The following is a 13,667-nucleotide window of genomic DNA, read 5'->3' as shown; positions in this document are numbered from 1 at the left end:
TTGGTGGCCGTGGCAAGGATGAGGAATTCCTCATTGGTGTGCATTTGCGCCTTTCAAAGCACAGCATTGGCACAGAGAGGACAGCGAGTCAGAGCAAATGAAAGCTGACAGAAAATCCACATGCTACAATCGGTCTAGGAGAAAAAGGGCATGACAGTGACTAAAGGGGACCTGGGCTCTGAAATAACTGGAGGTAGTTTCCAGGGCAAGATCTGTATAATTAAGCGGTCTGCATTGTTGTTCAGATGGCAAATTCCCTTTGTCTTGACAGGAGTGGACCGTTGCCCTTTAGGTTGCGATGCATGGCGGTGTTCACCATCTCCTTTATTTATTTTTTTTCCACACTCCTCCAGACCTCTGTGACCAAGTTAATTTTCAAATTTTAAGCTTGAATAAATCCAGTAAGTTAGAGATCCCTGGATCTTAAGGCCACATGTCCTTCAGAGTTTTTCCTTCACATTTTTTTTTATTTATTCTTCACCCCCTCTCCTTAGCCCACAGAGATTGACTTGGAGCAGCCGGTGTTATCTCCAGAGAGGCAAAGGTTGGTGAGGGGAGTTGGGGGGAAGGCCACAGATTTGTCCTTATCTATTCTGAGCACACCTAAAACAAATTAGACCTGGCGGCCGCTGCTTATTTGGCTCCCCCACTCTCATTAAGGGTTTGAAATCCAGGCTATTTTCCTGGAGGTCCTGCCTCTCTGCCATTTTGGGGTCTTGTCTTTTATCGCTACAGCGAAGGTTTCCAGACAGACATGCTGCCTTTTCATCTCAACCATTTCATGTAGTCAAACCAACCCTGCACAAATACCAAGACTGGCAGAGTGAGAGTCCCTCCCTATGCTGAGATACTGTTTTTCTACACATCACTTCATGCTGGCCTTTGACTTTTGCTAATTGAAAGATCTGTTCAGTCTCATCCTGGTCTCCCTTCAACCTTATGCTGCAAGGAAATTTAAGCCTCTTTAGATGCAGCTGCATGTTTTTTACTCTATCTTTGGAAAGAGAACAAATGTCTTCAAATTCTATATTATACTAAGTACAGTATTATATGGTACTCCTAAGTACTGTACTTAGGAGTGGGCGACATGACAGGACTGAACTCTAAAAATGTTGAACCATTGATTATTTGCAATATCAGAAATATTGTGAAGGCCCAGGTAATTTAGACAGAGTTGCATAATTTGATAAATTAGGACTGCAATGTTCTTTTTTACATATTTTGTGAAATTTATTGTTTTTTATTTGGTCTTTTCTTTGAAGGCAATCTTAGCGATGTTATGTTTGTAAATGTTCTTAAACATTTTACTTTGTAAAATACAGGTTGACAAATTAATAAGTTAATAAATAATTACTAATAATTTGTGCTTTTCACCTAATGACTCAACAATCATTTCCATCTCTACGTTTTTCTTACAGGAAAGTACAACAAAAGAAAGACTGTATTCGCCAGTGCAGATGCATGTCATACTCAAACCATACATCAGTTAACAAGAGCTGCAACTGAGTGCTTAGTTCACACAATTAACTGCAATTGAAAGAAAATGTGCCAAAAGACAAATTATCAGGAAGTCATATAGAAATAGAGAAGGGATGCTAATGTTAACTTATAGTTGTTATAATCTTGAGCATTTTATTCTTTATCCCTTAGCCTCAAATAAATACCTTTAATGTTGTAAGCATTCTCCTTGTCTGACTGATGTTGGTTACATTAAAATATGAATCTTTTTTCAGATAAATAAACATACAATTAAAGAATAATCCATAAATGTCCTTTGGCTCAAATACAGAGGTATGTGCTTTTCTTTAAGAGAACGTTTGATTTGGAACATGTTACTCAAGTGCTTTCTGACAGCAAATGTGACACCAAAAAAGTCTCCAAACTGTTATTGATCATGTTGAGTATATAAAAACTGAGAAACAAATTATTTACTCTGCTGCTGGTTTTTCATGGAAAATCATCCATTAATATTATGAAGTATAGAACTTACTGTTATGTTATCAATGACACAGTAGTTTGATTTTTAACATGATTTTATAGTTAATGTTACTTGGTGTTTTTTTTTACATTTTTTTAATGTAAAATAAATGACACTCAGAACTTTATTTCTGTATCAGAGGAAGCATTTTTTAACCGTCGTCGTCATCATCGTCATCAGTGCTCTTATATATTGTTAACATACTTCTTTTCAAGGAACAAAATATCGTTATGATAAAAAACATTAAAGTTTTTAATGTTCTAGTTTTCTGACCCTTTAACCTGTTTATACCTGCTACACAAAGGATGCTGAGGGAGGCACACAAACAAATATTTACTAAGACAAACATATCCCACAGCCTTTGCCTTCCTCATCCATACGCAAACTGTACAAAGATTTACAAAATAAGATTTTAAGAAGTAATGACCCATCCAATTTTGCACATGCCGACTATTTGTAAACAAAAACAAATGAGTCATTTTTAATGGTTTTTTTTTTTTTTTCAAAAATGTTTGTAATGCATTATCTTGACTGTGTCAAAAAAAGAACGGTTGAGGTCATATTTCTAATTAAGGTATAATATCACATTAACTGTATTCATGAATGAATAAAATGTCAAATGCTTTCTTTCTCTAAAACATTGCACATTTTCTGACAGCTCTGTGTGAGCCGGTTATGGATTATGTTAGCACATGGCCGTATTCTGCAATGATCAGAAAAGCCCGGGTTACAAAGCCGACGAAATGCTGGTTTAGAAACAGATAATCGGACTCACAAAATGTCAGTGTGGTTTGTATTTTCCTTCCATTGCACTTTCCAAAATGCAAAGACGTATTTTTACTCTACCAAGTTAAAGCGATTTGTTAGCTTCTTTGACAATTTAAAAGTTAGTTTGTCGTAAATAGCTTAAGCAGCAAACAAAGAGAAAGTCTCCTCCTGTTCTCACATGAGTATAGCATTTGAATGTTAATGCGGGACCTTTGAGCCATCTGAGCTCGAGCTATGCAAAGGTAACTGCTCGGGAAATGTTAGGTTAGATGAGATTCATCTGCCAGACTAATCCATCCTGGAGCCTGAGAGCAGCAGCAGAAGCGGGAGAAGCAGCAGCGAGTCAGAGCAGGATCTGCTGCAGAACGGCATAGCTGTGACACGGGGCAATTCTCCAGGGCCTTGCATTAGCGCGCTAAATTAAAGGGGGTATTAGATTAAATTGGCTCTCCGATTTCAGGGGTGTGAGTAAAATTCTGATTTGCATTTTCCACCGCTGCTTAAGATATAATTAGTTCAGGGTGATTCCCATGTGGAAAACATTGACAGGCAAATCTAACTGGTTGCCGGTAGCTTATCGTCTCTTGCAAGGCAAAAAGGTACACTCAGCTCATGCTTGGTGTGTTACTCTGTGCTTGTGTACCTCTTTGCCTGTGTGAGTGGGAAAACAGGTGCAAGACAGGAAACATACTATTTGTGAGTTCTGTTAACTCTGCATCTGAGGTTCCTCAAGTTTTCAACCAGATGACAATACAATTTCAGCAGTTATAAAATCAACACACTATTGATATTGGCAGGAAAATACAAAATAATGTATCTTTCAAAAATATTCAATATGCAACTGGATATTTTTCCTTTTCGGGGTGCCAGAAATAAATGAATAAAAATATTTTATTTGGGTTTTCAGTGATAGATCAAAACAAAATAGTGTAAAATTGTAAAATGGAAGAGAATGCATGGATAATGTTTTTCTTTGTTTTGTTTTTACAAATAAAGCTGAAAAGTGATGCATATATTTGTATTAGCATTACTTGATCTAAATCATGGAACTGTAGCTGCGGCTGTGTTCTTAGTGTTGTTGTCCTGCTGGAAGGTGAATCATCACCCCAGTTTTGATTTGCATTAAGTGTTTTCATTCAGATTTGCTCTGTGTTGAGTGTCTTCTCTCTTTCCATCGACTTGTCCCAGTGTCTTTTACAGAAAAGCATCCACACAGCATCACACTGCCACCACTACAGGGTTTGTTGCCTCGTTGGATTGGTGTGTTCAGGGTGATGTGCATTGTTAGTTTTCAAGGTAGAGAGCCAAGTTGTGGTAATTTTGCAGTTGTACCATACTATTTATTTTTCAGACCACTGATTGAACAGAGCTTTGAGAGACATTTGAAGCTTAGGAAATTGTTTTATAACCTAAATCGGTCCAAACTTCTCCCCCAACCTGTCCGATGTTCTCATTTGTCTTCATTATGCTGTTTGTTCCCTAATATTCTTTAACAAACCTCCAAGGTCTTTACAAACACAAACAAATTTATACTGAGAAACAATATAACTTCACACAATTAGACTGTGTTTACTAGCCAAGCAACTTCTGATGGTAATTATTTACAGGAGTAGCAGAGTACAGAGGGCTCAGTACAAATGTATGTCACACATATTCTACTGGTCTGTGTTGCTCCACCACATATGACCCAGTAAAACACTGAACACTGTATTTGCATTAATAGATCCCTTCGTGTAAAAAAATAAAACATATCTCTCAAGTCTAACTCAGGAGCTTCCCTCCTCTGACAACTTTTGACTCAAAAGCATTTCCGTCACCAAAGCCTCACCTGTAATTACAAATGAAGAGCCAAAAATAACAATTACTGTCGGAAAAGTCCATCCTATGAATTACTGAAGAAGGTGAAGAAGCTTTTAAAAGCAAGTGCAGGTTTGCTTAGAGGCTGCACACCCTTGCTAATTCCACCCTTCTTTGCAAATAGATGTTTTCCAGAAGCGAGTCTCCCCTCGGATAATAAACACGAATCCAGCTTCCTGCGCACCTGTTTGGGGGCACCTGTTTGAACATGAAACTGACACATTTGGAGCATCCACATGCAGTCCACACTAAACCAAGGGCGGCATTGTTTTTCCACACTGTCCAAAAGCTGCATCAGTTAAACTCAGTTTATCTCATAGTGTATTAGAGGCATTCAAAACCTGGACATTCTTGAGGTTACGCAAAATATACAAGGTTCTTTTAGGTTTTCACCTTTAAACTTATTTGAAAAAGGGAGACTCTGGTTATTGTCCCAACAATGTTTCTTGCATTAAAAGTCATTAAACGTAAATCAAATATTTCACATATTTCTAAAAATTAGTTTCAAACAAGGTTGAATTAGTATAAAAAGAAACGTTGACCACGAGATGGTTAAAAGCTGTTAAGACTTCTTGAAAACTCTAAAATAACCCTTTGTTTGTGAATTAGATACCAATTTTACACCACAATGGACTCCCAATACCCCTGACTGGAAATCAAATTCGGTTCTGGAATACCTATTTGACATAAGCTGCCCTGGACAGAAAGCCATCTAACCCATATCAAAAACTGTCAGTAACTGAGGTGTTGTTTTGAAATTGATTAACATGTATTTTAGTAACTGGCCAATTTTTTGTCGGTGAGGTGAATAATCTGCCGTGTGTCAATATTTTTTGGTTTTAGCCTAGCCCCTAAACATATGAAACGACTACAGCTTGATTGTTCAATTTGAAAAATATAGTAGTTTTTGCTATTCAATAGAAGACAGTTAAATTCTATAAGAAAAGTTTTTTGTAAGTATCATCCTGTCAAAATGAGAGTCATATTTTCCACAGTTAGTAGCCATGCATGAAAAATAAAGTTGAATCTCTGAGTACTAACTCCTCTGGTCTGTTTTTTTTTTCTCTTTTGTGTTTTATTTTTTTCATCGAATCAGTTCCAGTGCTAAACTGGTGCTAGACCTCACTCACTTAGCGCCAGTTCTTTTTGCTTACACCTCTGCAAGTTCTGGCTGACACCAATAAAATGGAGGTTTCACAGCACAGACTCTTTTCTGGATCAGAGGAAAGAACAGGAGTTTGATGTAGACTTAATGAAACCAACAACCAACCAACATTTTGTTCTTTGTCTAATTGTAAACAAATAACTAAAAACACAGAGTTTCTGCATTATGATATGAGCTCACTGTCTGACAGTTTCCTTCATTCTAACATTAAAAGGTTACATTTCACATAGTTACAGCCACTGTTTTCTGTTCAATTCTTCCACACAACTTTTAAGTCAGAAAAAAATTGCAATCTTTAAATGTCGTCTGATCAGGTTGCAAACACCTCCTCTACTCTGCTGTGGTTTCCAGCATGCCTGGTGCTGATCAGAGATCACATGGGTGGGATTCTGAGATAATATGATTTGTGCAGGAAAACTGTCAGAATCCACGTTATACGCTGGAGAATGAAACATCTGCTGGATGAGATCTTTATAGTGATGTACTAATATAACACCAAACTGGTTATGCACCAACAGAAAATCAAACCATTGTTTGTTTGTTTGTTTTTTTTTTTTGTAGAACCTGTTATTTATTAGCGTTTGTAACATTGATCTAAAAAAAAAATACAGGAAGTGAATATGATCAGCATCTCAATTTGGCTGCAATTTGAACTCATTTTCATTTGATCACTGGAAAGGAGTCAAAGCAGTAATTTTATTTTACATTAGTCTATATTATCTTAGAAAACCACGATAAAGAGGTGGTGGCGAAAGTGAGCAAAGATTTTGACAAACTGATGTAATAAGTTCAGTTTTAACAAATGAATCCATAAATGCTATTTTTGCAAAAGTAGATTAGGTAACACTTTATGATTAACCCAGGTTTCCTCTCTGTGTAATCACTTAATTAATGAGCATATTATCGGAACCTCAGGTTGCATCTGTTAGAAACACATTCATCCAGGCCCCTGTAGGCATCTGTGTGACTCTGAGGGCAAAGAGAAGCATATTTACGGCTGAAGATTCATATTTGGCCTTTGCACTTGACGCCCAAATGTCAACTAGAAAATAAATCAGCTTGAATGAACCTGTTTGCCTTCATAGCTCTCTTGATATGCATCTGTCCCAGACTGATCCTACACACACAGTCTGCATACTGTGTACCCACACTTCAATCAGTTCATTCATAATGTGTGGAAGGGGATCAGTTTATGGGATTAACCACCCCCACACACACACCGCCTACACACACACGCACGCACGCACACAACACTTTGGGGCCAGGGAAGGGGGGTGTTTTGAAAAACGCCATCAGCAGCTCCACCATCACTCTCACCATCTCTTGGTGGTCAGTGGCTGAGGCTTTGTGGGATATTGATTCTCCCCATCCAGAGACGGCTTCCATAATTGGTTAAAATGACCGGGTGCGGAGAGAGATGGCTCTCTGCTGAAAACCATTTCCCAGCCCTGCTTGGAGCAGAGCCAAACTCGGGGTTGTTCGGATGCGTTCCAGCCCCAGCCTGACTGGCAGCAATTAGGGGTGTCTGAGCCAAGCTCAGCTTGCGCTCCGCACAAACACCCCTAATTACTGCCAATTAGGCTAGGCGGGTAGGCAGATTTGAGAAAGCAGGGGGATGTTCAGGCATGGGTGGGCATGGAAACAATTTTCAAGGGCTTAGAACGTGACTGGATGAAAAGGTTAATGCTTTGGAGTGCGAGGGGGATAATAACAAAAGAAGGGGAAGCAGAGCCTCCGTTCTCACCTCCAGCGACGAGCCAGGCTTCTTCTTCAACTCCTCACATTTCCTAAATTTGCAGATCTGGTGGCCTGTTTTGCGGTTCCGACAACTGCTGCAAACACCACAGTTGATTAGCCGCCTGCAGGGTGCACACACCCCACACCTTTTCCTTTTCTTCTTCGCTGGGTTTCCACTGGATGCTGAGGAATTATTCTGTGGGCAGTCTGCCAGATTGGCAATTTGAAACGCACTGTCTGTAACGGCTGCTGAGGCTGCGGGGGAGTGAAGGGCTGTCATGACGATGACCCCGGGAGGTAATGAGATGCCCCCTAAAGCCGGAATAGCGGAAAAAGTTCCAACGCGTTCTGGGAGATTCATTATCTCTGCTTCAGCAGCGCCGCATTTCAGCTTGTTCATGCATTCTCCTGCTAAAGGTCTGCAGTGTTCGGGGGATAAGGTAGAGAGGAAATTATTATTTGCCATTTGCAGCGTCTCTGGCGGCACGCCAGGCTTCCCCGGCCTCTGGGAGTCATTTCTATGCATGCTGGTCCTATTAGGGTTTATTGCCGCTGATTTCCTTCCCCAGAGCATGGCGTTATCACAGTTCCAAGGGGACATACCAATTCTGGCGCTGGGAAAAATGGGCGTCGTGATTCGGGCAATTTTTGCAGTCTGCGGAAACGCACCGTTCGTTTTGTAAAAGTTTGCAAAAGACCTGTACCTTTCCATTTCTGCGTTATAATCCAAGAGCTGACTTAATCCACCATCCTGGAGATTATCCTTTTGCAGGAGCGACACATCTGCATTTTGTCCATTTTCAATGCAAAGCGCATTGTTTATGTTAGACATGGCTGAGGGGTGCTTTTCAGTGTTCAGGGGGAGAGTGTGAAGGTGCACGGGCCTTTGTCGAGCTGAAGCTGGTTAGGAACAATGAGTAACCATCCTGGTGTATCTTCTTCAGCACTAGAAAGCAGAAAACAGAGAATAAATAACAGTTACATGTACAGAAAAATGGTAAACGGTCTCATGCAAATTTGGCTTTCACTTTTCAACTTCAAGCTTCTCTAAAGGTAGCAACTGAACATGTGAAGCATTCTGTGACATGTTTTCAGGCTCTGAGGCTATTAAAAAGTAGTCCAAATGGACCTGCATCTGGTGACAGTAACATGATGAATGTGACAGACCAGCCTAGAATTATTATAATGCTGAAAAATATTTGCACATTTCAGAAAAAAAGGAACACTTTCAACACTTTTAGATCTTGAGAACAAATGCATTAAACATTAGGACATTAATATCAATACGGCAGTATGTTTCTGTATGTGACACTGCATTTCGAAGCATCTGAAGGTGCCCTCATTCAAGAGCCACAATCTTAAAATAATTACTTGAATTTCTCTAACACATCAAACTACTTTCTACAGGACTCATGGTACGGCTAAAGTGCAGTCAGTGCATATATCGATTGCATCTGCAGCAACGGCAATAGCAGAGGCGGCTCTGCCCATGTAAACAAGACCCTCACTGGTGTCTCTTAAGAGCACCTGGCATTCATTCGTGGCCACTATTACAGTGACAGCCCTCAGTGATAGCCAACGGTGGAGTTACAACCAGATCATGGACCAGACCAACCACAGTGTCAGCTGCCTGAGGATAGGCCTCCTGAATGTGTGTGGGGGAGGGGGTGAGATGGGGGCATTTCCTTTCTCTGCCTTTCCAACTAGTCTGTCTGGATTTGGTTTCCACAGATAAAAGCCCATTAGACACATCTCTCCCTACTTCCATTACCGTTTTCTGGGCTTTCTCTTTTAATTGCAGGTCCGTCGCTGGAACCGTCAAGCATTTCATATCCTATCTGTAGTTTTCAGAAAGAGCAAAATATAAATGTGCACACACAAAGCTGAGCTCGATTCTCAATGGAGTTGGCCCAAGAAATCATCTGGTGACCGTAATCAGATGATTTTATGCTTGAGCAGCGGTGGTCATAACAATGACACTCTTCAGAGCAGTGTTGTTACTGAAGTAAGACGTTTTAGCTATTTTCAGTTTCAGAACAGTGTTTAAAATGAAGTTTTGGCAGCCTTTTTGAAGATCTCACAGTCTATACTTTACACAGCAGAAAATACACATTTACTGTAAGTGTAAGTTCTGCTAATAACCCTAAGACACGAGGGGAAGTTTAAAGATATGGCCCTATTGTCATTTTGTCTTTGCTTTGAAATAATTATAAAATCAGGTTTCACCAAAGAGCTGTGTGACATGATCATTGCCCTTTCTCACATATACAGTGTGACATCACTTTTTATTCCAATAAATATATTTTTCAATACAGAAAAAAATATTAAGACTTCTTTATCCATATTTGGACAATTTTATAAACCTTCTGACAGTAAATCTGAGCTTTTACGATATTTTTCATTTGAAAAAAAAAAAAACTACGTAACTAAGTTCTATAAAGCTCTCCTCCGACTTTTATTTTGGTCCACATTTACTTTTCAGCGCATTATAAACATGTTTAAAACCATTATCATCACTGTGAGGTACATGGTATTCTGTTTTACACAGCTTCCAAGTCTCATGATGTTGTTAAGCTGCATGTCTGACATAAGGGCTTGAACTATTAATAAATTTGATGTCTCGAAATGTCTCCAACATAATTAAGATAACACTGTACCAAGGGTAATAAAAATTCTTGGTCCTTTTGCTTATTTTGCTGAATCTTCAATCAGGAATGTTGGGGTATACTTGAATTAAAGTTCACATTAAACTTTCTGGAACCTTTGGTTCATTCATATTTTTACTCCCTTTTGTGGAAAAGTCTAATTCTACTGTGTCATGGTCTACAGTGGAAACTGTTATTCATTTGGCATTTTGCTTTCACAAAAACTTAATATTCAAACTTGGACCATCAATAGATTTTTAAAAGCACCACTGCCAAATTTCTAACCAAGTCACATTAGTTTTAACATGTCACTCCATTTCTAACCAGGCACACTGTCTCCTTTCTCTTTAGAGTATGAGATCTTGGCTGTCGCTTTTGGACCTTTAAATGGACAAGCTTTGACATATATATCTCAGACGTTTTAAATCCAAATGTTCCAAGCATTACTCTGAACTCTTACAACCAGGACTTGCTGGTTCGGCTAGAACAAGTATAAAAACTAAAAGCAACAGACATTTTCGAAATTGCTTTTCTTCAATCAGCAGTACTGATTGATACCATTCTTTTTTTTTCTAGCATAGTGTGATGTTTGCCTCATAATGCAATATGTCAGTTAGATTTACTTTTACGTTAAAGCACATGTTCTTTAAAACTTGTTTCATTACATTCAAACCATGCACAACACTAACTGATGGTGGTTGTGGGATTTCTCAGTTTTAATAAATTACTATTTGGAAAATTTAAATTTTCAGCGTTTGATCTACTGATCAGCAATCAGAGCCAATGAAGGAAGTAATTATTTCCCTTTTTTTTCAAACTTTTCATTGAATAATATTTAACCAATCTGGACAGTGAAAACATTTATGCTCTAGGTGTGGTTATTTATTGTTCTTATTGTATTGACAGGTCAGAACTTTCAAGTCATTGATGGAAATCGGTCACAACATATCTGATAGGTGCAGTTCTGACACTCATTGGAACTGAATTAATAAAGTGCATCTTCCCCAAATCTGTTCAACGGCAGCAAATATCTTCATTGTTAGCTAAAAAAAAATACACATAGCCTCATAAACATCACGTTGCCACAACAGCAACAATTTCTTTCCTAAGAAATGCTGAAGTTACTGCACACAAAATGTGACACCAGGGTGCTGTGAGCAATCCCTTCCAGATTTTCAAGTTCAGTGTCGACCAGCAGCCACCCGTAAACAAAACCTCCCTGGCTTAATAATCAGCACCTCCTCAGGGTCATTATTACTTAATCAATTCACCCCTGGAGCGAAATACGCAGCCCAGAGGCAATCAAGTCACGGACATTGATTTTTTCCGCCTGTAAACAAAGTTTCCAGAGACAGAAATGTTCAATACTTGGAGCTGGAGGGAGACAGACAACAAGAAGGAGAGAAAGAAAAGGGGGAGGAGAAGGAAGAGAGGCAGAAAAGAGTGGAGAAAATCAGACAGGATGCAGATAGGTAGATATTCAGATCAAAGGTCAAATCATCCCAAAAGATAAAGAAATAAAGGCAAGTGGTGCAACAAGGTGAAAAAGCCATAGAGATGAGTGCAACAGGAGCAGAGACAGGCTAATAAAATGCGTCTAGGTGCCAAAAGCCAAAGGAAACAGAGAAAAAGACAAACACACACACAGAGAGAGAGAGAAAGCATCACCTACCGGGTTCCCGTTGAGACAAGGCTCCCAAGATGCTACCAGCCCGCCACCGTGTTACCGCACATCACTGCGAGGCGATATGTGGAGGGAGGCAGGGGGGATTAAATGCAAAGATGCGAGAAAAAGACGCACAGACAAGCCGCCCGAGGGGAGCAGAGCCACCGCGTCTCTCTTGTGTCTCTATCAGTGTGTGCGTTCAGATCGCTCAAAACAAAAGAAGCATTTTTTCCGCTCGTCCTGCCAAACTAGGAAGAGAGGTTGAAAAGTGCATCTATAAAGCGAGAGTGGGTTTAAAAGAAAAAAAAAAAAAAAAAAAAAAACCTCTAGATCTCAGCGCTGGATGATTATATAGGCGCTTCCTTCCTTCCTTCCTCTCCTCTTGTTTTGTGCGTCTGCCTGCTCTCTGCTCGGTCCGTGTCTCCTGTCGCTGTGTGTGGCTGATTGGTGCTGAGGTGAGGAAGCAGGGATGTGGACACCTACTGATCATTGGCTGGAAATTACTATAGAAACACTGGGGAGGAGGGAGGACCGGAGAGGGAGGGATGTGGCTCGGAGGGGCGCACCGTGAGAGAGGAGTATCCGCGGCGCGCTTTGACACAAACATTTCTAACATATTTGTTTCATGGCGGGACCTTTAACGAGGAGGAGGAAGCGGGGTGTCATTTTTTGCCAGACGCGCCCTTTAATAAGGTTTGGTGTGTGTGCGTGATGGGGGGCTAGGGGAGGAGTGGAAACTTGTCAAATTAATTTAAATGGCGCTGAGCTGTGATTAAGATAAAATGCCTCCGTCGGGCTGTTGCCCCCTCCCCTCCTTCCTATCTCAGTCCAGCGACAGCTATAATTACTGGGTCCTCCGGGATCCGGCGCGCTATAAATCCCGCCTGCCGGCCACCCATGCCTTCAGATCAGCTCCAGCTGACAACCCGGGCTCCTCCTGAAACATTTATTCCCAGAATCCCCCCACCGTTTAAGAGTTTGCGCCTTTCTTCATTTTGATGCTTATGAGCTTTGCTTTAAATCAAGACTCCTATCAAAAACCTCCAAGATGGACTTTTTTCTCACTCAGCACTTATTCTGAGTTATGGGTAATTTCCCAATAAGAGAAGCTGACACTGATGTCAGTTGTAGGGTTTGCTTGTTTGGGCTCTTAAACTCACACTGAAAATGATCTCCTCCTAATTGTCGGTATGAATTTTCAGACTGCTTTGACCTGTCCGCATCTGAGCACAACTGCGAAGCAACTTGTGCTCGTCTATGCTCAGAGTCAGCTTTATCATGTGTTGCATTCTCATGATCTTATTGCACGATGCTCGTATCCATCCAAGTCATTACCAGCTGCGTATCCAGGCACTGTAATATTTGCTCGTTCTTCTTTGCAAAATAGGTTAAGCTCAGTCTGAGTGGAGGAAAAGCGTTTCAAAAAGGTCAAATAAGAAGGATGCCTTCTTAACACCTTCAGATTGAAATAAGAACATGAAGCAATGAACAGCCACCATTATGGCAGTCTCATTTTAAAGCTGGGAGGCAAAATGAAATACTGGACTGCGAAAAGGTTTGCAGCCTAATAATTTGTGGCATTCTGTTGCATAATTTCTGAGCAGATATTTCACAGAGAAACTGCTAATTTCTTTTCTTCTTTTTTGGGGTGGGGTTGGGATTACATTCAAAATTACAGCTCAGCCATGTACCATTTTTGGCCAAAGTTACAAAGAGAGGGGATGGAATAAAGAGCCACATATAAGTCTTTAGCTTCAGGCTGCAGACTCCATAGCCTTAACATATTTAGCACTTCTGGCAGTCAAGTTGATACCAGCAAGCTCAGTTTGTGTCTCAGCTGACCACAGTGTC

General features: G+C 40.2%; 1 protein-coding gene across 1 annotated transcript in view; it reads right to left on the bottom strand.

Moving 5' to 3' along the window:
• The window catches only part of cxxc4 (CXXC finger 4), a 34,651-nt gene extending 22,421 nt beyond the window's left edge, over nt 1-12,230 (bottom strand). The window contains exons 1-2 of the mRNA XM_055041363.1: nt 11,823-12,230; nt 7,513-8,451 (exon numbers count right to left, since the gene is read on the bottom strand). Of these exons, the coding sequence (XP_054897338.1) occupies nt 7,513-8,337 (825 nt within the window). The 5' untranslated portion in view covers nt 8,338-8,451; nt 11,823-12,230. The remainder of the gene's footprint in view (nt 1-7,512; nt 8,452-11,822) is intronic.
• Nucleotides 12,231-13,667: the final 1,437 nt, after the last annotated feature.

The sequence above is a fragment of the Poeciliopsis prolifica genome, unplaced genomic scaffold, assembly GCF_027474105.1.
Source record: "Poeciliopsis prolifica strain line A6 unplaced genomic scaffold, Auburn_PproV2 SCAFFOLD016, whole genome shotgun sequence".
NCBI classification, from domain to species: Eukaryota; Metazoa; Chordata; class Actinopteri; order Cyprinodontiformes; family Poeciliidae; genus Poeciliopsis; species Poeciliopsis prolifica.
The sequence above is the reverse complement of the archived record's forward strand: the minus strand, read 5'-3'. Positions and strand labels throughout refer to the sequence as shown.